The sequence below is a fragment of the Phaseolus vulgaris genome, chromosome 3 (genome assembly GCF_051622355.1).
Source record: "Phaseolus vulgaris cultivar YP4 chromosome 3, ASM5162235v1, whole genome shotgun sequence".
Taxonomy (NCBI): Eukaryota; Viridiplantae; Streptophyta; class Magnoliopsida; order Fabales; family Fabaceae; genus Phaseolus; species Phaseolus vulgaris.
Genome location: NC_143500.1, coordinates 13,139,440 through 13,166,519, shown reverse-complemented (window position 1 = coordinate 13,166,519; position 27,080 = coordinate 13,139,440). Strand labels below are relative to the sequence as shown.

Below are 27,080 nucleotides of genomic sequence, written 5' to 3'. Positions count from 1 at the left end.
TATTCTATCAAGGTAACTAAATCAACTTAATTTGTGGGTTCTGATGAGGAAAATCTTTTTTGTCGGGTGTGAGGACAGAGGTAATTCAGCTACTAGCAACAACCATATAATTTTTAAGTTAATTATGCTTCATTATGGGTGTACAGTAGTTGAAGGAAGCAGTTGGAAAAAATGTTAAATTTTTCTCGGTTACAGGGTTTAGTTGAATCAATCAATAACAATAATAATGAAAGGGAATTTCAGGATTTTACATATTTTAATTATCCACTCATGAAGTTATTCGGAAATTTTAGGATACTTTTCATAATTGGCTTCTAACATTAAGCATAATATTTCTTCTCATGTTCTAGGAATGAGATGCTCTAATAAATATGCTGTGAATCCTGGATCTTAAACTGTCAATTCTAGGCTACATAACACAGAAAAATCCAATCCTTGTCTTAAGTTTCTATTTCTAAATAAAAAAAAAAATTAAGAATGAATGAAATAAGAGATGTATTTATTCTTTTCCTAGTGAAATATGTGAACGCTCAAATTTCTGGTTTTTCATCAAGCGAAAATCAGGTTTCTGAATGATGGTCAGAGTAGCTTTAAGTAGCATTATACTTGACAATTTTCAAAGTTTACAAGGACCGAGAGGCTTTCCACATAACCCTTTATTTCCAGAATATGAACTCTGAGGAAAGTCAATCAAAGGTTTGCCCTCTGGAATTTCCCCTTCGAGATGATTGTTAGATACGTTTAATTCCTTTAGCCACAACAACTTGAGAAATCCGTTTGGAATTTTACCGGTGAAGTGATTTTCCTGTAGCTTCAATATCTCCAATGAGGTTAAATTTGCCAGCACTTCTGGCATGTTGGAGCCTAATTCGTTGAAGCTCAAATCCAAACTATTAAGTGAATTCAATCTCCCAATTGAATTTGGTAACCTACCTTCCAGATGGTTATGGGACAAATTCAGAAACTGAATACTACATTGCCCTCCACCAATTTCCTCAATTCCACTTGAGAAGTTGTTTTCAGAAAGATCAACAAATTTCAGTGAACCCCCGAAAATACCTTGTTTTATGTCAAATAGTGGAGCTATGGAACCTGTTAGTCTATTTGAGTGAAGATCAAGGACACCTAGATCTTGCAAATTTCTAAAGGAATCAGGGATGTCTGAATAAAGGGAGTTCCTAGAGAGATTTAACAAGTAGAGTTGACTGAGGCTTCCTATCCATGATGGTATGCTTCCACTGAGAATGTTTACTGACAAGTCCAGTTCCTCTATTGGACTATTGGTTGTTTGGAAAAAATCTGGAATTTGGCCCTGGATTCCACAACCAGCCAAGTAAATGTTGGAAAGTGATGACATGTTTGCCATCCATTTTGGAATGGCAGAGAGTTTCAGATGGTTGAAAGAAAGATCAACTGTTTGAAGATTTTGAAGGGAAGATATCTCTTGAGGTAATGGTCCTTCAATCAAATTTCTAGAGATGTTCAACATTATGAGCCGAGAAAGTTGGCCTACTGATTTTGGTATTTGATCAGATAAGAAGTTACCACTGAGATATAACTCAGTCAGTGATACCAAATTGCCTAAACTAGACGGCAGTGCTCCTTCAAGTTTGTTGTTTGATAGTGAAAGTCTTTGAAGAGATGCCAAATAGCCAATATTGGAATGTATATTTCCAACAAGGAGATTATTATGGAGTCTTAAGAAGCCCAGAGAAGACATTTCACCAGGTCTTGAAGGAAATGTTATGGTTCCCTCAAGAGAATTGGTGTTCAGGTACAAAACTGAAATGGCGGTTAAATTGGTTAATGAAGAAGGCATCTTCCCGCTTAGGAAATTGTTTGAAAGATCAAGCTTTGTCAAAGCCTTCATCTCACCAACACTATTGGGTATATTACCCACAATAGCATTGTCATGAGCATCCAATTCTATCAAATTTATCAAATTCCCAAGTGAGTCTGGTATTGTACCTGAAAATTTATTTGAATAAAGCAGCAACCTTTTGAGACTTTTAAGGCTTCCAAGGCTCATAGGAATAGACCCCCATAGCTGATTTTCCTGGAGAGCTAGTTCTTGGAGGTTTGGAAACTGTCCAATGCTTTCTGGTATTGGACCAGTTAAATTGTTGCCATAAAGGTAGAGCTTTTGGAGCTTTGGTAGGTGCAAACCAATGGTGTGCGGAATAGCTCCACTAAGACCAACTAAACCACCAAGATCAATGATTTCAAGGGAGGCGAGGAGTGTTATGGAAGGAGAAATCCGCCCTATCATTTGTGTTTGAAATAAATCTGTATCTGTGGAAATAAATCCTGGGAGATTGATCTGTGTCACTCTAGAGGTTGCATTTTCACAGACAATACCTTCCCACTTGCAGCAGCTCGCACCAATCCACTTAGCTAAGCGACCAGATGTGTCCTTTTGAATTCCATTCTTGAAGCTCATCAAAGCTTCCAGGTCAATGGGGCTGCAGGCTTCTATACTCCAACTTGTGCCTCCAAATGCTATCATTGTCAACAGTGCAACTACCTGCAGCAGCTGAGGATCCATGTTTTTATAGGCTAGCAAATGAAGGTGGTTCTTTTGGAGTGATCTCTTGCAACTGAAAATATACTTAAGATTGTTGGTTTGTATTTCATCTTGAGAATAGATCGTAAGGCACAGATAAGAAAAGCTAGTATTGCTCAGAGATCTAACTTTTTTCTCTTTGGATCCCCTTTTCCCATTAAATATTTTTTTACGCTGGAAAGCATATTTGTCTGTGTCATGATGTGCTTAATAATGCCTGTGGCCATTTAATTCAAAGACTGGCCCATCTCTTTTGATTATCTGGATAAAGTGGCTCGAATTCGTCCCTTACAGGCACTCCTACACTTCTAAAAACAAATGTTAGGATCCAATTTTACCTGAGTTTTTGGGGAAGCGACTTGCGTTTCACATTGCATTTATGAATAAAGTACAGATACTTCTGCAAAATCGCATGTCAACATGTCAGAAACTGCTGGAACATGACACTTGTGAACTATGTCAGACACTTTTCCACTTTTCACAATTAACATTTTTTAACACTTCTTCAACCTAGTTTGAATATAAAGTCAAGAGAGTAAAACCAGTCCTTATGTTTTTGCCATACTCTTCTCAGATACCCCCTACTAAAGATAAAACACCTATTACTAAAAAGGTAAAAAAGACAACTTACACTGTAAATATTCCAAGTCTTTTACCATTTTCTTTAAGCTCTTTATCTTTTTTTTTCCTCTAGTAAATATCATTTTAATGATTATTTGGATTTGAAGATGGATTCGAGAAAGAATTTGAGGTGTAAGTGAATGGATAGTAAAGTTGTTTGAATTAAAGAAAAGATAATGAGAAATAAAGAGAAGATTTATGAAATTTAGAGAGTGATATGATTAGTGTGATTGATAAAATAATTTTTTTAAATAGATAAAGTGTAAGATTAAAAATAAAATATGATTAAATTGTTTTATGAATAAACAAATTAAAATTTATGTAACGAATTTTGACACGTATATTTATAATAAATAAAATTTTTCAATTATTAAAAATTCTTAATAAATATAAATTATAAATAATTTAATGTGATATTTAAATAATAAATATGAAATAAATAAATTCTTAAATTATTTAAATCTTAAATATATACAAACACTAGATTATTTAATGTCTTATTTGAATAAAAATCTGAAATAAATAAATTATTAAATTATTAAAAATTCCAAATAGATAAATATCTAAATTATTTAAGGTCTTATTTTAAAAAAATATGAAATAAACAAAATTCCTAAATTATTGAAAATTATAAATAAATACAAATCTATATTATTTAATTGTCATATTTAAATAAAAATATAAAATAAATAAAATTCCTAAATTATTGAAAATTATAAATAAATAGAAATTTATATTATTTAATGTCTTATTTAAATAAAAATATGAAATAAATAAAATTATTAAATTATTTAAAATTCTAAATAAATAAAAATCTAAATTATTTAATGTCATATTTAAATAAAATTCTGAAATAAATAAAATTCCTAAATTATTGAAAATTCTAAATAAATACAAATCTAAATTATTTAATTTATTATTTAAATAAAAATATGAAATAAATAAATTTTCTAAATTATTGAAAATTCTTAATAAATAACAACGAAAATTATTTAATGTCATATTTAAATAAAATTCTGAAATAAATAAAAATTTTAAATTATTTAAAATTCTAAGTAAATAAAAATCTAAATTATTTAATATTTTATTTAAATAAAAGTATAAAATAAATAAAATTCCTAAATTATTAAAAATTATAAATAAATAAAAATATAAATCATTTAATGTCCTATTTAAATAAAAAAATTAAAATAAATAAAATTCCTAAATTATTGAAAATTTGAAATAGATACAAATCTAAATCATTTAATATCTTGTTTAAAGAAAAAATTGGGAAAAAAAAAATTCTAGTATCATCAAAATTCTGAATAAATATAAATATAAATTATTTAATATAAAAAATCTGAAAAATCATTTCATAAATTTACATGCATAATCAATTATCATGTGGTTAACATCGATTGTTCACTGAAATTTCATACAAAATCGTTTCTTATGTGCTCCAACATCAATTGTTCACTGAAAATTCTCACATAATCGATTCTCATGTGTTCCAACATCGATTATGTCTTAAAAAAATGCAAGAGTAACCATGTAATATACTACAATTTTATGTGGCTTTCATAAAAAATCTTCACCATCTTGTACGAACTGTGTTTTGAGGTTTCTCTGCATTTCCACGCTTCCAACAATTCCATAGATGCAAACGTGAATGATCAACACAAATTTGTCCAGATGAACAATAATCACCCTGATCCAAACACATTGTTAATATTATTTTTGTGCAAATCACTATCATATGAAAAAATGTTAAATTTAAATATTTAAAATTATCATGTTGGCTATATTTTATATTTTAGACATTTTTGCATCTTGAGTTTATATATTTGGTTGTATTTGGATTGTGGAGAATATTTTTTAGAATTTGAGGGGTGAATGTGAGAGAATTTGAAAAGAGAATGTAAAGAAAATTATTGTGTTTGAATTAGAGTATGTTAGAGTGGATTGATTAAGAAAGTTTATTGGAGTTTGTGAGTATGTGATAGTGTGAGAGAATTTTTATTTTTTTTAAAAGTTTTAAATGTAAATTTACAAATTTACCTTTGTAATTAAAAATTTATAAATATTAAAATATATTTTTTTAGTAAATTTGAGTTAAATAGTATCTTTTGAATTATATTTAATTTAATATTTTTGGAGAAAAAATTCTAATTAATTAACATTGTCAAAACATAAAAAAAATTATCATAAAAATAATATACAAAATCATATTCCTATAAACATAATTTTAAAAAATTCCACTATTTTAACCATGCAATATAAAGCAACTCAAATTGTATTATTTTATTCAACAACCAAGCTACGTTGATTCATGGATACAGAATAAACAAGTTGACAACCTAAGCTGCCCTAGCTGGAGCTGGAGGCTGAACAATGTGAGCTGTACAATTCATGACAACATGTGTTTCCAACTCCTTCATGATGTCTCATAAGACATAATTCTTAAACAAGGTTTGTGATTATCAAAAGTTGAGAATGTCTGATTCTAATTAAAATCCCATACATAATTAATCCTTGGGATATTTTTAATAGCCTTGGTTTAAACACAATGTTACTCACTGTGTAAATATTTTCATTTTATTATTTAAATACTTCTCTGTTTAAGTTATTTTAAAAAACATAAAAATATTTCCTTTTAAGAGGATTAAATAAGTAATTATTAGTATTCATTTTTTAAAATAAATTTTAAACAATCAGGACTGATTGTATGTATTTATTTTTTAAAATTATTTTTAATTAAATAAGTAATTTTTGTTTTTTTTATATATTTGTCTATTTTTTAAAATAAATAATTAAATTTAATAAGAAAATCCTATATACTTTTCAAATAAATGATTTTTTAAATCTTATTTTAAAGTTAAAAAACTAACTTAAATTTTTATGATTACATTATGAACAAACAAAATAGTGCTTCATACATTTTAATCTGTATCACTGTATTTTGGATAACAAAATTGATTTTTTTAAACCCATACTCCACCCTACTCAATAAATATTAATACTTTAATTATTTATAATTTTTTTAATTATTTTAACATTTTATATTTTCATTAATTTTTTTAATTATAAATATTAATATTAAAAAAACCAAGTTTTAGTAAACAAAAAATAAATAAATTTTAGCTGAAAAAAAATAGCATTAAAAAAAAGAAAATAATTTTTAACAAAGTTTCAAACTTTACACAGTGGACAACTTTTTCTCTGGTTCTCTTTTTGGATAGTGAACAAGCTGGTGGAGTTGATTCGTTTCTACTTTACGGCTAAGCTACCATTCCCAAGCCCTTGTTGATGCAATAACTTCATTCTCCTCTGTTTTGTGATGCAAAAGTTTGTGAATTTTTAAGACAATGAAGAGGGTGAAGAAGCTAGACCCATTGCAGCTCCTTTCCTATAGGCCTAAACCTCTTCAAATTTTCATGGCCATGATGTTTCTCTATTTGCTCTTCACCACCTTCGAAGTCGAAACTTCTCTTGCTTTCACCAGGTCTGTGTCAGTTTCCTCCTTGCTGGGAATGGAACACCAATACAGGCTTCTCACCAAAGCCTCAAACTCTCCCTCACAAAGGGTGTTCCAAGGTTCAGTGCATCGAAAAACCATGCAGGGGTTGCAGAAAGTTTCTACCTTGAGTTTTATTGAGGCTTTGAACGACAGTAGTGTTGCTAAAAACGAGGTTTCTGAACTCCACAAGGCTGCTAGGCATGCTTGGTTTGAAGGGAAGAGGCTTTGGGAAGAAGTGGAGAGTGTGATGAAAACCGAGAATGTGACAAGGTTCAAGGCTGAGAACCTTTCTGATTCGTGTCAGCATTCAATATCTTTACCTGGTTCTGAATTGAGGGGGGAGAAAGGGGTCAAGGTGATGATGCTTCCTTGTGGCTTGACATTGGGGTCTCATTTTACTGTTGTGGGGACCCCTCGTTGGGCTCACTGGGAGGATGATCCTAAAATATCTGTGGTGAAGGAAGGGGAGGGGAAGGTGATGGTGTCACAGTTCATGATGGAGCTTCAGGGTTTGAAGAGTGTGGACAAGGAAGAGCCTCCCAGGATACTGCATTTCAACCCCAGGTTGAAGGGGGATTATACTGGGAAGCCTGTTATTGAACAGAACACTTGTTACAGGATGCAGTGGGGTTCTGCTCTCAGGTGTGAGGGATGGAAATCCCGGGCTGATGAGGATACTGGTGATTCATTTCATCCTTTCTCATTTTCAGTTTTGAAAATGGTTTATGATGTGTTTTCTTTTATTAGCATCATGATTTTGAATTGGGGCTGTGAACTGCATTAAAAGCATGGTTAGCATCTTTGATTTCCAATGGCATCGAACCAAATGTAGGTACAAAGGGTTTGCCAAATGCACTGCAAAGAACATGGTTGTGCACTTGTGCTCCGTCAATTTCATGATGTGGTAATTCTTAGGGCCTTGATATCCCTGGACATTATTTCTGTATTTTTATAATCCAATGTGGTATGTATTGTAAAGGTTTCAAAAACATCCGTCATTGCAATTATGGCCACCTCAGCCACATTTGTTCATAATTTTCTACGATATCAAGAAAAACGACAAAATCACAACAGAACTGCGATCACAGTTTAAGTTGATTTTGTCATCCGTGAACTTGAATATAAAAAAACACTACTGCTTTCTGTTATTATCATTTTCATTCTCTGTTGTGAATGAGTGCATTTGGTGTGCTTCATTTTTCTCTGTTGTAGCATGTCAGGTCCAAGGGACATTGCCCCCTTTGCTGACTTTCTGTGCTTACTGTAGTTGATGAACATGTGAAATGTGAAAAGTGGATTCGTGATGATGATAGCCGCACGGAAGAGGCAAAGGCAACATGGTGGTTAACAAGAGTGATAGGGCGAACTAAGAAGGTGACTGTAGATTGGCCATACCCTTTTGTTGAGGGGAGATTATTTGTTCTAACCGTAAGTGCTGGATTGGAAGGTTACCATGTTAGTGTGGATGGAAGGCATGTGACGTCTTTTCCTTATCGCACGGTTGGTACACTGATCATGTTTCCTTTTGCTGTGTGAATTCAGACATTTCTGAATTGGTTATGCTATATTGTCAGGGCTTTTCTCTTGAGGATGCCACTGGTCTATCCGTAAAAGGGGATGTTGATGTGCACTCTATATTTGCAGCTTCCTTACCTACATCACATCCAAGTTTTGCTCCACAAATGCATATTGAATTACTTCCTCAGTGGAAAGCTCCACTGCTTCTCCACGTAAATGTAGAGCTTTTCATTGGAATACTTTCTGCTGGCAACCATTTTGCTGAACGGATGGCAGTGAGGAAATCGTGGATGCAGCATAAACTAGTCAAATCTTCAAATGTCGTGGCTCGCTTCTTTGTTGCCTTGGTAAGAGTAATGCATCTTCCCTACCCACCAAGGACGGTATAATATAATCCAGAACTACCTTTCTTTTGTTAAAGATATTTAGTATTGTTTCATTTCTCATTTTTTGATAATAGCATGGAAGGAAAGATTTAAATGTGGAGATAAAGAAAGAAGCAGATTATTTTGGTGACATTGTTATTGTCCCCTACATGGATCATTATGATCTGGTTGTGTTGAAGACAATAGCTATCACTGAATATGGGGTGAGTAATAGCAGAGTTGAATATGGGCAAGTAATATCAGAGTTGAGTCATCCATGATTGGTTGATTTTTATTGAAAATGATTATTTGCAGATTGGAATGGCCGCCAAGTATATCATGAAGTGCGATGATGACACGTTTGTCAGAGTAGATTCTATGATCAGCGAAGTAAGAAAAGTAACAAGTGGCAGAAGTTTGTATATTGGAAATATGAATTATCACCACAGGCCTCTACGTAATGGCAAATGGGTAGTAACGTATGAGGTATAACTTCTCTTATAATTTCTGTTTATAACGTATCTTTCTTCAACATATGTAGTTAGCTCATTATATAATTTTGTGGATCATGGCTTAAAACAATTGCTTTTACTAGTTTCTTTTGTAATGCATGGTTACAAAATGTTATGAGATGCAATATGGTATGGGTGATTGTTCAGATGCCATTAATTTTGCTATCATGTCTTGTATACATGCCCAAAGGATACTTCCGAGCACTGATGTACTGCCTAGTATCGATATACTGCCAAGTATTGATGTACTGCCGAGTACCGATGTACTGTCGAGAACTATCCGACACTCGACAAATCACAGACAACCTCCCAAACAACATACAAGATTAACGATGCCATTAACGAGTACTTCATAGTAAACACCTACAAATCATGATTAAAAGGCAATTGAGCTCCATTGGGTCCGACCTACTCATCTGAACAACCAAAGACCCAACACAATTACTATAATAAATAGGAGAACACCCTAAGGCAAAAGGTAACATAATCCTGATCCTGAACCTAAACTAGCATCCTTTACTCGGATCAAGAACTGACTTGAGCGTCAAAGTATATTGCAGGTACCCCTACTGAGGACTCAAAGACCGAGAAGCCAAGGACTTGAAAACTGAGAAGTTCACATGTAGGGAAATCCGACCTTGTAAGAACATTTTTTGCTTCCACCTGGGGTCGGAAGAAAACCTTACTAAAAAGCCACATGGTAACCACTAAAAATATGATGAGTAATGACAAACGTGCACCAGAGGAAGTGGAGAACCACTCAAAAGACCCAATAGCAATGATGATGGAAATGAGGAAGGAGTTGGAGACCCTCAAAAGGACGAACGTGGAAGAGATAAATGCCCTAAGAGCAGAGAATGCTCACATGAGACAGAATTTAGACAATAGCGTGACAATCCCGATTGTGAGGGACGAGAATCGAGATCCCACCAAGTTCAATCAGCACACTGTGCCAAAAGTGGAGGAAGTCGACAACTCTCACCACTTAAATACCAAGACATTAACTTCAACTGGAACCTTCGGTGCATCATCCGGCGGCATCTGCTCACTGAGGTTATAATGGAAGTCTCCCTTCCAAGTAACTGGGAGAGTCTGACTTTGGACAAGTATGATGGGACCATTGACCCCGACAAGCACATAGACGCATATGTAACCCAGGTCAGCTTGTACACGACCGAGGACGCACTCCTGTGTTAAGTCTTCCCTACCTCCCTTAAAGGAGCCGCTCTAAGCTGGTTCACACGATTGCCTCCCCACTCCATCAATTGTTTTGATACCTTAGTCATGTAGTTCAGGGCACAATTCGTTACAAGCCGATCTCACCACCTCAGGTCAATCGCGTTGGTTAATATAAGGCAAGAGAAGACGAAGTCGTTGTGAGTGTTCATTGAACGGTTCGTGAAAGTCGCCCTTTAGTATCCAGAACCTAAGCTTTGAGGTAGGCATGCATCACATGGTTACCGCACTCAATCGGGGCCAAGGTGGAATTCACCTAAGTGAATCTTTGTTGAGAACGACATATGGAAAACGTGACAACGTTCTCGACCAATGGTGAATTCACCTAAACGACTACCTGACGAGAACGACATGGAAAACATGACAACATTTTCGGCCAAGGTCAAAATTCACCCAAGTGAATCCTTTCCGAGAATGACATATGGAAAATGTTTCAATGTTCTTGACCAAGGTCGAATCCACCCAAATGAATCCCTGTCGATAACAACATTTGGAAAGCGCCACAACGTTCTCGGTCAAGGTCGAATTCACCCAAGCAAATCCTTGTAAGGAACGACATTTGGAAAGCGCTTCAGCGTTCTCGACCAAGATCGACTTCACCCCTGTAAATCTTTGCCAAAGAGCGGCATCCAAAAAACACTATGTCTTTCTAAACCCTTCGTAGGCTTCGCTTACTCAGGCCTGAGGACCAAGTGTACCAATGGGGTCGACAAAACATCGACATGACAAAGAAACTAAGCTTTCTTTCTTAAGACTCTTCGCCTCACTTGAGCTTGGGAGTCAGTGTACTACCTAATATTGAGATGATGAGGTCTCATAGTGTATTGTCAAGTACCTATATCCTATCAAGAATTATCTGGCATTTCGACAAATCACAGGCAACCTCCCGAACAACATTCAAGATTAACAACACCATTAAGGAGTACTTCATAATAGTAAACACCAACAAATCATGATTAAATGGCAATTGGGCTCCATTGGACCCGACCTAATCATCTGAATAGTCAACGATCTAACACAATTACTATAAATAGAAGAACACCCTAAGGCTAAAGGTAACATAATCCTCGTCTTGAACTAACATCCTTTACTCGAACCAAGAACTGACTTGAGCGTCAGAGTAGGGATGACAATGTGGGGCAACCTGCTCCGCATTTGGCCCGCGGGCCAGCCTGCATAAGAATTATTTTTAAATTAATGAAAAAAAATTAAATATTAATTTTGAATAATTTTTTTTTGTTTATTAAGTTATTTTTTTTCTTATTTAGATGAAATAGGTAAGTCTCATAGTATTATTCTCACAACACATGTGTAAAAATGTTATAATGATGTTTTGATTTTCAATGAAATTTGAATTTCATTCTTACTAATAAATTAACTAAGGTCTGACTATTGCATTTAGCATTTGATGAGTATTGAAACCTAAACAATTTATGTATTTCAGAAAGACAAAAAAACACTATTAAATATTAAAAAATCATTATCGAATTTCGTGAAGTTGTTATGAATTAGGAATTGAGGATAGTTTCTTCTTGCACCTCCATGCCTTTCTTCTTGCACCCCATATTTCAGGTAATACTCAAATTACCCTTTGACATTTTTCATTTAATTTTTTTTCTCATTTCGAAATGTGGAATTCAGAGACTTCTCGAGTTATAAAATATGGAAGTTGAAATTTGTGTTTCAGATTGTTCAATGTTCAAGATTGCACAATCCAGATTACAAAGTTGTATTCCAGATTATAGAATTTGGAATGGATAATTTTAGGGAAATCTGGCCTGCAGGCTGATGAAGTTTCTGCATTTGAATTACCTGAAGTTCTGCACAATATGTTTCTGCAGATTGTGAAATTCTGAGTGGATGATTATGCAACATTCGGTATTCTTCTCTTAACTGACCAAATGTTATGTTTAGGCATATGCTTGTAAGAGTTACAACAGAGACGTAGCATGATTGCATTTCAGTGTGCTGAAGCTATTGTGACTCTAGGATTTTTAAGATTGAAACTGTCATCTCATCACATGCTAACTGTTTTATGCCCTTTTGTTTTGTTTTGTTTTAAACTTATTGTTCATATCTACCAGGAATGGTCAAAGGAAGAGTATCCTACCTATGCTAATGGTCCAGGTTATATAATCTCTTCAGACATTGCTCACTTCATTGTATCCAACTTCAAGAAGCACAGACTGAAAGTACGTTTGCAATTATCTTTACTTGACATGTCCTGATTATGTTTGCTATGTGTGTGTGAAGTTGGCTAGTTTGTGTGCACATACTTGTGTTTACACATAAAGAGTAGAAGTGTTGGTTGTTTATTGATGACAACTTCAATGTGTTGTAGTTATTTAAAATGGAGGATGTGAGCATGGGGATGTGGGTAGAACAATTCAACAGTTCAAGAGCAGTTGAATATGTGCACAGCTTGAAGTTCTGCCAATTTGGTTGCATTGAAGATTACTATACTGCACATTACCAATCTCCACGACAAATGACCTGTATGTGGCATAAGTTGCAAGACCAGGGAAAACCCTTATGTTGCAACATGAGATAACATAGCCAATGATCGTAATATTCATATTATATGTTTGTACATAGGCACTTACAACCTTTATGACCTTCACATATTCATTCATTGTTTTACCTCCTACTTTTCCCCATTTGGATTCTCCCAAGTAGAAGGCCTAGGTGTAGCATATAAAGCTGGATACTGCAGCTATCGCTGATGATTTGTGAATTTGTAATGTAGTAGAGAGTGTAACAGAAGCCAAATGAAATGTTTATTTCTGCTTTGACTGGGTCTAGCTTAGTGCTTTGGAAAAGACCTTCAATCTCCCCTTTCTTTTCTCTTGATCTTATATCTCCTCAACATATATATCTTAAATTAAACTACCATGTCGTATAAAGATGAAAATGACAAGTTAAAAGAGATGAGAATAAAAGATATTCCCGTTGGAGAAAACTAATTTATTTTAATAATAGTTTTTTAGAACATTCAAAATATAGTCATGTTAATTTATACAATGAAAAATAGCAGTATGAACTAAGAAGATTCTGGTGTATTGCTCAGGTATTTCAAAGGAATAAAATGTGACTTTATTATTAGTGGTGAATATTCTAATTTTTTTAGTGCAAATAAATTGGCAAAGAGTTTTGAAATTAACAAGCCAAAATTCTCTTCAAGAATTGTGAAGAATTGTGAGCATGAAGGGAAATTCTTTGTGACATCCATACCTTTCTTATATTTTTCATACTTTTTTTTTAATTTTAACAATATCTTTCTGAGTATGTTGGAGAATGTGGTGTCTTATTTTTCATTTTCAAGTAGTGGTGGTTGCTTGTGGTGGCTACTGATAGCTGGTGGTGAACGTTGGTGATTGAGGTTTATTTTGTGGTGCTTTTACTTATGGTGGTTGTATTTTCGTTTGCTTATTTTTTATTTTTTTTTGGAAGTCACAAAAAAAACAAGAGGCAGAAATGGAGTACAAAATTAAAAAAAAAATATCTTCACACGGGAAACGTCGAATACAACGAATCTTCTAGTCAACCCTTCCACACACGCAAATGATGAAATTTTTCTCTCAAACGTGGCTGGAAAAGAATGAAAGTGTTGCGGTCGGAAGAGAGGTATGTGAGTACGAATGCGCAATTGAAGTTATTTAAAAATGTAAAGTTATACTTCATTTAGGGATATTTAAAATTTTTAAAAAGGTCAAACTTAACTTTTGACAATTAATATGGAGGTGGAGGGGAAAGGTTTAGAAGTAGAGGGAGAATTTGAATGAATAACTGCATTACTATGAGTTGAAGACTAAAAAATGTGAGTTGCAGCAAGCATGCAATTGACTGTTGATAGACTTGCAAAATTGGCTTTTAATTTTTGTGGAATGTATTGGAGGGGGAATTGCCTTCACTTGATAAATTCTCTTATTTTCTATGTGAACAACTTGTAATTTTTTTCTCAATAATACATCCAACTAATTTCACAATGACTTTTCTACGGCAAATGCACCGCATTGTCAGAAATAATAATTTGTCCCTAAGGACGGATATCGAACCTACAAAAAATAGTTGAATAATCAAGTAAAAGATTTACTAAATAGGAAGCAGAATAATAAAAGTTTTTGTTGAGAGTTGTTATGATGACAATGATTAATAAGAAAACAAGTCAAAGAGTTTGTTGCTTCAATTGGAAAAATAGGGATTGAGGTTCATCTTTCTCACTCTTTTGTATTTTGATTAGCATGACAATATTGTTTCCTTAGATTGATATTGATGCTTGTATAAAAATCATTTATATCGATTTCTCGCATATAAATTATGAAGAAACTTCCTAAATATTGATTCCTCGCATATTTATAAAAAAACAACTTATCATTAAGATCAAACGTTGATAGCAATTAACATTTTAAATCTATTCATGACATTCAAATAGGTTAAGCATTATCACTTGGGTCAAAAACTTAGAAGTACTTTCCAGTCAAATCTAAACTTCAAGATCAATGTGAACAAGCATTACTAACAAAATAATAATACCAATCATCAATCTAGAACAAAATATTATGTTTAGATATCACCTCAATACATAAGAGTTTGAACAGATTACTCCCAGCCCCAAAGTGTAGAATTAGCCACACATGATGATTGTTACAAGCACGAAGAGCAAGAAAAGAAGATTTCGTATGTTTTTCCTTGACGGTTACCTCCTCTAGGGTTTTCTAAGACCTTCTATTCTCCCAATTGGATTACAATTTACTCAATGGTGTTTTCCTCTCAATCATTGATTCACCGATGTCTAAGGTTGTGCCTTAAACCTCCTATTTAACCTAATTTGCTTAGGTTTTAGTGACTTCTTGCTTGGGCACTAATGGGCTCGCTTGGGCGAGTTTCACGTAAAAGGCCCAACGTTACTGGAGCAATCTCGCTCTAGCGAGAATGAACTCACTTGAGCAAGATCCATTGGTGGCGTCTTGGCTTTTTGCGAGTTTGGGGCAACTTTGGTGATGCTGGTACATTCCAACTTTCCCTTTTTAACTTTGTATATTCTCTTTTTGCCCAATTATCTCCATTCTTCCCTAAAATCTTGAAATTAACACAAATTTGAGAATAAATCGTTCTTATTTAAATTAAAATCACAAAATATGTAAAAATGTATAATTTCATAAATTAGAGGTTATTTTATACTTATTTTATCAATTAATACCCATAAGTGCCTATATTTTAATATGAAATATTACTGAAATTTTGCACTTATCAAGTGGCTAATTTGGACATAAAATTCATAATTATCTTGATTAAACCTTTCCACAGAAAAGATAGTCGAATCTTATTGGTTTTCCAAGTAAGGCTGTGATATTCTGGATAATAATGACTTGTGTGTAACATGATGTCTAGCTTGAAGCCTCGTATCACAGATATTTTGAACCACAACTACCCTTTTATTTTCATTACCAAATTACACAATTTTTGTAATTTTTCCAAATTTAGTTTTATACCATTAAAGATTTCAAATTATATTTTACTTAGATAAAAACAAAAAACTATAAACACTAATTTTTACCGTTATTTTTTTGGTACAATATTTGAATTTAAGTCTTATGAGAAAATATATTTGTGCTTGAATGTACTTTATATGCTTCAAACTTTACCTACTATAAAAAATATTGTTTCTCCTATAAAGAATAGTGTTCCTCTTTTAACTTTTTTAGGCTGTCACAACATTCTTCTCAATTCTCTAGAGATTGCATAATATTCTTTCTAATCTTCCACAACTTGTTCTAAATCAATATTGTCAACTTTGTAGGTATGCAACAAGAGTTGTCATTTCACTAAGTCAATGTTGTCAACTTTTTATCTCTAAGTTCATATTTATGTACCCTTACTTATAATAAGTCAATGTTGTCAACTTTGCAAGTTTTGACCTCAACATGGTTTCTTCAGCCAATATTGGTACTTTTATTGGTCTAACAAGTTGTTTTAACCAATTTAGTTATGTTAATAAAAACATTAAAAAATATAATTACCTTTTTAGTGTATATATGAGTTCTTTTAAAGGATTTAGGGAGAAACCTTTTTACCTTTTTTTTAATGCTAACTTTTGTAAAGTCACATGCTTACATATAATTTGTTAAGGAAAAAAATTCAATATTTTGATTAAGTTTTAAAATAATTGAGTGTAAAACATTATCATAATTCAATTGTAAGATAATAGTTCTATAAAAAAAATAAATCATGTAAGATGCAAGTGTTTCGTTTGATAGACAATACAACATTGTGTTGTCTTTTCTTAATTTTGATAATGAACACATAAGAACAAAGGAAATGTACATAAAACAATAAACGATATGCACATAGACTAAGTTATCCTCGTATTTAAATAAATAGTCATATGTTTATTCTATGTTGCAAGGAATGTCCATTTGTGAAAGAGATCCATTCAAAATAAAATAAAAATCAATATCGAAATCTCTTAGAAAGCAAGCAAAAGTTTATTTCTCCATCAACATCCTGAAACAAAGAGCTTTTCAACTCTGACTCAGCTATATGCCTTGTACGGTGTGTACTTTTACCAAGAATTGATGCAAAATGTTATGCTACCAAGGGAGATACAATGGTTAGCTATGAAGGATGTTGCATAAAGAAGAAGAGCATTAAATGCAACAATCACGTTGAAGCTCGATAGACACAAGGTGGACACGTAAGAAACTGAATTTGCTCAATGACTATAAACGGTCTCTCAACAATTGATGGCAGAGCCCCCAGCCACACACAACCACATAATAAGGAGGATGAAGACCTAAAGGTTGTTTATGGATTTATTTGCAAATATGGGTCTAATTGGGCTTTTGTTTATTTTTTGTAGGCCCAATCAAAAGGACAACTCTAGGATGAAGGAATGTACAAACATATCCAAGAAGACCTCTAACTCATCAAAACATAAACTAGAGTTGGTAAGAAAAACACAAAAAGATTGAGTTTCGGCTGACTAGTCAACATTATTTTCGTGTCAAGCTTTAGCTTAAATAAATTGTATAAAGTTGTTTAGGATTTCATGGACCATGTATTGGGCCTAGTAGCATAAAATAATTAGACCAAATATTTTGTCCAAGTAGCATATATTTTTGGGCGTATTTTGGCTAATAGTAAAATAGGTCTAGTTATGATTAAAAGTGACTAGTTAGGGTAACAATTGGGCTTCTTTGAGCCCAATGTAACCTTAAAACGTCTAGGGTATATTAGAAGATGAAAATTACCTTGGCATGGAGCACATGGACGTCCACATGGTAGCCTAGGAGTGAAGAGGATTTAGCATGGAAGGCGTGAGCTAAACATGGAAAGTCCACATGGCACCTTCTCATTGGAGAGTTTTATTTTGAATTTTCAAATTTTGGCTCCAAAATGTTAACCCTCACTCCTATAAATTGAGGTGCTTGGGTCATGGATTAATAAGATCAATTTTAGAGTGTTATGTTGCCAAGTTGCTAGCCTACTCACTTTCTTGTCTAAACCTCTCTAGGGTAGACACCTTTGGTCTTCTTCTTCACCTCTTCAAGTGATATGGCCCAACCAATCACTCTCCTTACTCTTCATGCACCTTAAAGTAATCCATAGCTCCATTAGAGCCATCCTTGTTCCATTCCATCCATCATGCTTCCGCCAATCCTCTAAAAAATCCAAGGAAACAATTCAGCTATGAAGGCACACACACACTATCAACAATTATCTTCTTCTAGCGCTTATATAAAGTCTACCATAAAGAAGAAGAAAGAGAGAGCAAAGGATATACTGTGCCAACATACTGCTAAGATATTGAGCAATCCTTAAAGTTTCAGAAAGAGATCCCAAATCTAAGAGCAAAGATTCTGCCATATCTTCGGATCCAGAAGAACTCCATGGAAGACACTATGAGTGTTTATCCTACAATATAGGAGAGAAAGATTACACATTGTATACATTGACAAATGCAACCCCTTCCTAGAGAGAAAATAAATTATTTGAACTAGGAGAAAGCTTAAACCTTGTACAAGTCATTAGACAAAATTCTCTCTAGTGGCTAGACCCAATGATCTGTTCATCTAAACACCTAACCTTTACACCTTATCCATGAGTGGTTCTTGGACAAAAAAATACTCAAAAGAGTGGTCAAGAGTGCCTTAGGAAAGAATACTCCTTGATGGGGTTAGTTAGGAGTGGCTAAGAGCTAAACGAATACTTTTTAAGCCAAGAATGACTAAAGTTAAGAATACTCATTATGCCAGAATTGATTAGAGTTTAGAATACTCAATTGAGAAAATAACGACTTGTATAAAAAATACTCAAGGGGTTAACCAAGAGTGACTATAAATTCAAAGAAAACTCAAGTGTACTTCGCAATAGTAGTCTGTCTAGTTGAACTTGACTTAATAGCCAAGAACTGGATGTAGTTTGTTGTAACAAACGAACAAGTACAAATTGTTGTGTGTATTATATCTCCCTCCTATCCTTTATTTTTCGTATTATTATCATCAACACTAACTCAAAAAGAAAAGTTATTATGAGAGTACAAACTAAAATGTTTTATTCTTAAGTATTTAATTTGTACTTGTGGTGTTTAACCAAATGCAAAAACCATGATCTGAGCACTTTGGAATTACTAATCAAGTAATTTAGATGAGTTGCATAATTTGTGTCTCTTTTGGCCTCTCAAACGAAGAAGCTAAGTTTAAAATAAGTTTTCAAATATGTTCGTGTGACTAAATATATTATAAATAGCTAAACAGTCTAGTCAATCTATCCACCACCATCCCACCCAAACTGAACCATCTTCACCACCACCTGAGCATAACCTTAAATGCTCAAATTTCATCAACACCAACCCATTAGGACAATTTCTCATACAACCACCCCTAAACGGTCCAATATTAAATAACCCCATTAGACCGTTTATATTGTATAAGCCTTTACCTCCCAAATATTTCTCCTACACCACCACACATTCATGGAGCCCTCTCTATCTCCACTTCATTCAACTTAACCCCTTCAAATTTTACTTTGTTGCACAAAGGTTTCATTTACCATCTACACCAAGGTTTTTTATTCTTTGGCTAGATTTTCCAGTGGGTATGAGAATAATCTCCACGCCTCATTATACAAAGGTCATTGCTTATATTGTAGAGGAATTGGTTAAGGAGATTAGTTTTAGTTCTTCATTTCCCTCAAGCTTGATGAGGGAGTTCTTATTTTTCCCACTTTTCTCTGGTAAGCTTTTACATTAGTGTATGATTTAAGTGTGGTGGAGGAGATTCATAGTTTTAGAATTTGTCTTTTATTTATCTTTTGTTGATTTTTTTTTATTTGATTCAGTAAAAATAAAAAATCAATTTTCTAGTATCGTCTAATGGCTGGTATGTTTCACAATTCTTGGAAATTTAAGTTTTTTTATTTGTGTTGCTTGAATTTCCTTAAATATTGATAAATAAGTTAGTTATGCAAATTTTGGGTTGAATATTTGGTGATAAGACTGCCCTTAGTGAGTTTAAACCTAGTTGATAGATTTTCTTATGGTTCGTCTGATAGATCGTCTAATGTTATTTTTAGTATGTTTTTACTTATGTTTGTTTATAATTGAGGACTTAGTTGATTATTTGTTTAGCAAATGTGTTTTATGTGCATGAACTTATATGATTGAGACATTCTTTTGTTAAATTTAAGCACTAGCCACATTAGTCTACCCTTCATGATAATTTACTTGTTAGCCCCTTTGAGCCTACAACTTTTTTTCTTGTTTTTAACCCTTATTATAAGTCCTAAAACAAAACAAAAATATGATTGTCCCTACTTTAGAGATAAAAGAGCTTTAAAATCATTTTGGAAATAAGTTCTTGAATAAATGTGTGGTGTACTTCATTTTTCTTAGCTTACCACCTAATGTATCGACTCATTATTGAAAAAAAAAATATAGAAAAAGAAAGAAAGAAAGGAACAATAAAAGAAAATAAAATAAAAGAACACCAGTCTAGATTGTTTAATACACATGTTAGACTGTCTATTACATGAAAAAACAATAAAAAATGATGTCGGAGGAGTTGAATTGTTATGCAACTCAAACCTTTTTTTTTATTGCTTCTTTGTTTTTCTAAGGATTTAAGCCTCTTTTTCCTCATTTTACCTATTCTTACCTTGGTCCCATTACATCCCTTATGAAGTCCTTTTAATCTTCGAGTGTTTGTTATTCACTTGTTGTAAATATTAGAGTCTTGTTAAGTATATGATAATATTAACTTGCATGTGTGTTGAATGTATATACAAACCTAAACACTTGAGAGCTGAAGAGCATCTAATGAAATTTCTATCATTCTTGATTCATCATTTGATTTCAATTACATGCTTATATGTTAAAAAAATAGAAATTTCCATTCATATTTGTCTTGATTCTTTGATCTCTTGAATTTATACCATGCTTGTTGTTATGAATTCTTAGGATCTAATGTGATTTTGTTAATTTGGTTGCACGGTATTCCTTTCATTTATTGTGAGTCTATAGAGTGTTTTGTCCAGGAGTGCAAAGGATAAGTGTGGTGATATTTTATAAGCATAAATTTAGTCACAATTTAAAGCTTTAATCATAGTTTCTTATTCTGTAATCACAAATAAATCAACTTGTTTTAATAAGATTCATCTAACTGGGTTTATTTAAGCCTTAACTATTATTTTTGTTAATCTTATGTTTTAATCGCAATAAAAATTTAATATTTCTCATAACAGATGGTCTGACTAGACAGTATGATAAAAATGTCTAATTAGACAATCTAAATGAATTGTTTACCATCGTGAATGGGTAGAATCACGCGAAAGTCCAAATGCTTTTCTGAATGAAAAAAGGAAACGAGATCCGAGTGGAAGAATTCAAGAATAAAATCTATAATATCTCATAAACAAAATTGTAAGATATTTTATCAACAAAAATATGAAGAAACAAAGTGCGTGATAAAACTATAAATTGTTGATGCAGTTGAGGCTGAAGTATTTGATGAATCCATGCTTGAAGATTTGAAGAAAGAAAACTTAGTTTGCATAATTTTTGTGTGTGTGAGAGAGAGAGATTTTTGGTATGAGTCTGTATTTTATTTTACCAAGGTTATTAATGGATTAAATTGATCTAGAAACTTTTTTTAAGTGTTTTCAAAATCATTAGAACTTATTGTTGATATTAAGATAATTTTAATGAATATTTAAATTTTTTAAAGTACTCTTAAGTGAGGTCTTTAAAACTTCAATGAATATTTTAATTGGTTTTTTATTAAATCAATTTCTTAAAATCATTTAAAACCTCAAGTGATTCTATCAATGATCAATTAAAATTTTTTAATAAAATAAAAATTTTAAGTTTTTAGGAGATTGTTGTTTGTTAAGTTTTAACATATTGATAACTTGATTAGGGTGTTATTGTTCCTTTAATTATTTTTATTTTAGTGTTGTTGGTTGAAACTAGATAGAATTTTTAATTTTTGTAGGGTAAGCGTGGGTATAGAACACTTTTGTAAACTTCAAAACTTGTGTTCTTGGAGTCTTTTGTATTTTGAAGATTTTTGCTTAGTAAAATCTTGGTTCGTGTAGCTGAGAAACTAAATGTAGCTCTTGTGAAAGAGTGAACCATTATAAAAACAATTGTGTTAATCTTCTCTATCTCTCCTTAAATTATGTATTGTATTCTTTTATGTTTCTTGGTTGAATGAATTTTTAACAAATTAATTCTAATTGATTGATTTTACTGGTTTATGAAATATAATTGAATTTTAATGTGTTGTTTTGTATCTTGAAAATATTTTAATCAATTTATTTTTCTAAGAACTTCATTCAAGACTCATTTTTGAAACTTAAGAATATGTAGACTGAAATAGTATTCTGAGGTTCTTGGAGTAAAGAAACCTATAAAAAGATGCAAGTTTCAAGGAGAGATCATCAAGCTTCACAGTGACGTTTGAAAAGTATAGCATTAGAGTTTTCTTTATTTTCTTATTTGTAACTCTTTTATTTTGCCTCTACATGGATGACTAAATTCCTTTGGGTTGATTCTCGTGTAATTTCACAATAAATTATAAGGTTCTATACAATTAAAGTTTTGTTCTTCAATATCTGATTACCCTAAATGGTCTAGTCTTTTAAGTTTTAGTTTCAGTTATGGGAATTGTTTTTGAATGCATCTTGATGATTCATTTCTATCTTTAATTGAGACTCTCATTCAGTTTTTTATTTATTTTGAACAATCTCTTGGACGCATGGTTATAGAGGTAAAAGATCTAAAAACCTTATGAGTAGACGCATGAGGACAAGTAAGGTACAAAATAAAGTAGTAGATAAATGTGTGATCAATTTAATTATGTATGGATGGTTGAATGAATATATTTTTATCAACTGATGAAGAATTCAATGCTGAGAAAACTTGAGAGTTAGCATGCTTTTTTACTTTTTATAATCATATATCTTAATCTTATGCTAAAACACTCTTGAAACCTCCTTTAATCTTTATTGTTATCACTAATCTCATTGTTTGTAGATAAGTTCTGAATACTAATATATTGGAATCATTATTAAATTTGTTTTGAATTTGTTGGGAGATGACTTGGGAGTCGTTCTGACCACATCTATATTGTCATCTCTTGATGTTAGATGATCTAGCACTTCATTAAATGGTTTGTGCTGAATATCATTTTAATTTAACTGTTAAACAACGTCGTAACCCAACTCTACACATTTTTCTTTTTCTCATCAATAATCATTACCTATGATCTTATTTTCTGGATAATTGTGTATGAGAATTCAATTTTTTCTTGAAATGTAGATACAAGGTTAATACAAAGATAAATGTTTTTGTTTGGAATCACTTTTATGATAAACCATGTCTCTCAATCTAAGTGTTGATTTATTATTTTACCTTTTCTTGGTTACTTTTCTTCAAACAAGGATCATTTTACATGCTACGAGATAATTGTTTATAGTTGTTGGAGAGTATTCAAACTCACCCAAATAATTGGGTTTTAACTCTTTTTTTTTTCTTTTAAACCTTATTTGGTTGTGATTTCTATTTATATTGGTGTCAGTTATAGACAACAATGATAAACAAATATAACCCTGGATGAAGTTTCACTTCGGAATGATGCTTTGATATTCAAGTTAATAAATTAATAACAATATAACAAATAATAAAGTATATATGAATATAGAAAGAATATGATTTAAAATAAATTTATGTGTGATAAGTATGATGTTGTTGTATAGGTTTCTAAATTATAGACATAGTTTCTAAATTATTATTAAGAGTTATGTTATAGTTATTTGTACATTTATATTTTATTAAGTTATATGATACTGTTCCAACTAAATATTATATTAGAGATAATACTAAAATTAGTTAAGCTGTTGAAATGATATTTCTAAATTATTATAACTTGTTGGATTTAGTTAATAATATCTCATTCCAATTATAAAACAAAATAATCTATTTACAACTATAAAACAAAATTCAAGTATTTTAAATGTGGATAAGTGTAGTTGCATAATAAACACTCTGGAATGTGGAAGAAGGTGAAAAACTATGTCTATGTTCAGAATAAGTTATAATATGGTAAAATAATTTCACCAAATCATTCCACGTTCAAATATATAATTTAAAAATATAAGAATAAACTTAAGTTTCCTATGGTTTCAAAGAAAAAAAAACTAAATGGAGTTTTATTTTTCTCTTGGGTTACTCTTTTATTAATTAAAGTAGATGATTGTAGGTATTTTAAAATGAATTATTGCGAAAATGAAAAGGGAAAATTTGTATTGGGTATAGGCTTGTTCTTCTTGTTCCATCTTTGCCTGAGCTTCCAAATAGCCGCACCCCTAAATCGAAGACGAAAACTTTAGAGCTTCCTCATTCACCTTCTCCTTCTTCTCAGGTTCTTTTATCATTCATTTCACTCTAATCTTCATTTTATGTTTACAAAATTACGATAATAATAAAGAAAAAGACCCAACATTCTCGTACCGTGTTGGGTTTCTGCGTTTCTTGACAAAACCCCAGCAAAGTTTGTTGCTTACTTATTTGAATTGTCCATGAAACCCTCTCTGTTGGCAGAGTAGAAGAGAAATGTCAAAACTTGTGTAATGGGTTTACCTTTTGCACATGAAGAGAGCAGCTTTCTCCTCTTATTTCCACTGTTTGCGTTATAGTTATCATAATCCATTTATGGGTTTTGGTCCAAAATGTTTGAATGTGAAATTTTCCTCTTCTTTGGATTCAAGCAATGCCAGACCTTTTCCTGATTACTCCCCAAAAAAGCCTTCAGTTAAAGACACTGACTTTGTGCACCACCTTTCCACCACCATTAAGCAGCGCCGCTCCGAGCCTCTTCGCCGGATTCTCAAGCCCTTTGAGGCAAAGTTCAAGCCTGACTATTTCATTTGGGTTCTTATGAACATCAAGGATGACTATAAACTTGTGTTAGATTTCTTCAACTGGACGCGCCTTCGGAGGGACCCTTCTTTGGAAGCCCTTTGCATTGTGGTTCATATTGCTGTGGCTTCTAAGGACTTGAGAACGGCTCATAGGCTTGTTTTTGAGTTCTGGGGAAAGCCTCATTTGGATGTTGGTAACTCGTTTGCTCAATTTACTGAGAGGTTGATTTATACTTACAAGGACTGGGGTGCACATCCCTTTGTGTTTGATGTGTTCTTTCAAGTTCTCGTTGAAGCAGGGTTGCTTCTAGAAGCTGGTAAACTGTTTGATAAATTGGTCAATTACGGCGTTCTTTTTTCTGTAGATTCTTGTAATTTGTTTCTAGCTAGGCTATCTAACAGTTTTGATGGGAAAAATATGGCAATTAAGGTGTTTAGAGAGTATCCTGAAGTGGGTGTTTGTTGGAACACCATGTCGTATAATATTATTCTTCACTCACTTTGTCAATTGGGTAAGTTAAAAGAAGCGCATAATCTGCTCATACAAATGGAGTTTAGGGGGAGCTTTCCTGATGTTGTAAGTTATAGTGTTATAATTAATGGATACTGTCAGGTTGAACAGATAGGAAAGGTCTTGAAGCTTTTGGAAGAGTTGCAGGGAAAGGGGTGTAAGCCAAACGAATACACATACAATAGTGTAATTTCCCTTCTTTGTAAGACTGGTAGAGTTGTTGAAGCGGAGCAAGTCCTGAGGGAGATGATAAACCAGAGGATTTTTCCTGATAATGTGGTGTATACAACTCTTATCAGTGGGTTCGGCAAGTCTGGGAATGTTTCAGCTAAATACAAACTGTTTGATGAAATGAGGCATAAGAAAATAGTTCCTGATTGTGTGACGTATACTTCCATGATTAACGGACTCTGTGAAGCTGGAAAGGTTGTTGAAGCACGCAAACTGTTTTGTGAAATGTTTGGAAAAGGATTTGAACCAGATGAAGTTACTTATACTGCTCTTATAGATGGGTATTGCAAGGCCGGAGAAATGAAAGAGGCATTCTCTCTTCACAACCAGATGGTTGAGAAGGGTCTGACTCCTAATGTTGTCACTTATACAGCATTGGTTGATGGCCTGTGTAAACGTGGTGAGGTAGATATAGCAAATGAGCTTCTTCTTGAAATGTCTGAGAAGGGCCTTCAACCAAATGTTTGCACATATAATGCACTAATCAATGGTCTTTGTAAGGTAGGAAATATAGAGCAAGCCATAAAACTTATGGAAGAAATGGATCTGGCAGGGTTTTATCCTGACACTTTTACATATACTACCCTCATTGACGCTTATTGTAAGATGGGTGAAATGGCCAAGGCTCATGAATTGCTGTGGGTTATGCTTGGTAAAAGAATTCAACCTACAATTGTTACTTTCAATGTGCTAATGAATGGGTTTTGCATGTCAGGGATGTTGGAAGATAGTGAAAGACTAATCAAATGGATGTTTGAAAAAGGTATTATGCCGAATGCCACAACATTCAATTTTCTTTTGAAGCAGTACTGTATTAGAACTAACATGCGTGCTACAACACAGATTTATAAGAGGATGTATGCTCAAGGAGTGATGCCTGACAATAATACATATAATATTTTGATTAAAGGGCATTGTAAAGCTAGAAATATGAAAGAGGCATGGTTTTTGCATAAAGAAATGGTTGAAAAGGGATTTAGTCTAACTGCTGCTTCCTATAATGCTCTTATAAAGGGTTTCTATAAGAGGAAGAAATTTGTGGAGGCTAAGAAGCTATTTGAGGAGATGAGAACTCAAGGATTTGTTGCAGAAAAAGAGATATATGATATTTTTGTTGATGTAAATTATGAAGAAGGGAACTGGGAAAATACTCTTGAGCTTTGTGATGAAGCAATAGAGAAATGTCTTGTTAAGAAAACTTAGTTGACTTTTGCGTATGCCACTTTGTGATGGAATTATCAGGGGCAGTAATTGTTGTTTGTGTTGCTTCTTCATTCTTGGTTGCTCAATTGAAAGTAACTTGCATATCATGACACCAGATACTCACCATTAAAGGAGTGACACTTGACTTCCAGGTATTTTCCAATTCCAAAACATTGAAACAGATCACTACAGTAGCTTACACAAACACCCGGGAGTTTTACATCCTTAAATTCCAAAGGAAACTTCAAGATTTTTTAGGATAATGTCGGGATTGTGCAATGTAGGCCTGAATCCCTTTTTCCCAATAATTATACAAAACAAATGTAATAGAGATTTATTCAAATGTGATAGAGATTTTTTTAGTAGAAGAATGTGAATAGACAATTTAAATACAAGTTATTCT

At 32.8% G+C, this 27,080-nt stretch overlaps 3 protein-coding genes across 9 annotated transcripts; 2 read left to right on the top strand and 1 right to left on the bottom strand.

Annotated features, from left to right (window-relative positions):
• Positions 1–283: 283 nt before the first annotated feature.
• LOC137806637 (uncharacterized) lies at positions 284–2,814 on the bottom strand. The gene has a single exon (XM_068606850.2). The coding sequence runs from the start codon at positions 2,543–2,545 to the stop codon at positions 617–619; it is 1,929 nt and encodes a 642-aa protein (XP_068462951.1). The 5' UTR covers positions 2,546–2,814; the 3' UTR covers positions 284–616.
• A 3,569-nt stretch (positions 2,815–6,383) lies between these two features.
• Positions 6,384–13,104, top strand: LOC137806636 (hydroxyproline O-galactosyltransferase GALT5). 7 transcript variants are annotated; one of them, XR_016519650.1, is made up of 8 exons: positions 6,384–7,363; positions 7,951–8,183; positions 8,258–8,548; positions 8,662–8,790; positions 8,882–9,052; positions 9,269–9,556; positions 9,639–12,506; positions 12,656–12,696. XR_016519650.1 is itself a non-coding variant. In XM_068606849.2 (7 exons), exons 1-7 carry the CDS (start codon positions 6,532–6,534, stop codon positions 12,863–12,865), a joined length of 1,974 nt encoding a protein of 657 aa, XP_068462950.1. In that variant the 5' UTR covers positions 6,384–6,531; the 3' UTR covers positions 12,866–13,104. The 7 variants fall into 7 exon arrangements, 1 of the variants encoding a protein (XP_068462950.1); XR_011080383.2 differs by lacking the exon at positions 9,269–9,556 and having other exon boundaries at positions 12,002–12,192; positions 12,399–12,506; positions 12,656–12,687; XR_011080382.2 differs by lacking the exon at positions 9,269–9,556 and having other exon boundaries at positions 12,002–12,506.
• A 10,993-nt stretch (positions 13,105–24,097) lies between these two features.
• LOC137806632 (Pentatricopeptide repeat (PPR-like) superfamily protein) lies at positions 24,098–26,721 on the top strand. Its single transcript, XM_068606846.2, has one exon. It carries the CDS (start codon positions 24,461–24,463, stop codon positions 26,675–26,677), a length of 2,217 nt encoding a protein of 738 aa, XP_068462947.1. The 5' UTR covers positions 24,098–24,460; the 3' UTR covers positions 26,678–26,721.
• Positions 26,722–27,080: the final 359 nt, after the last annotated feature.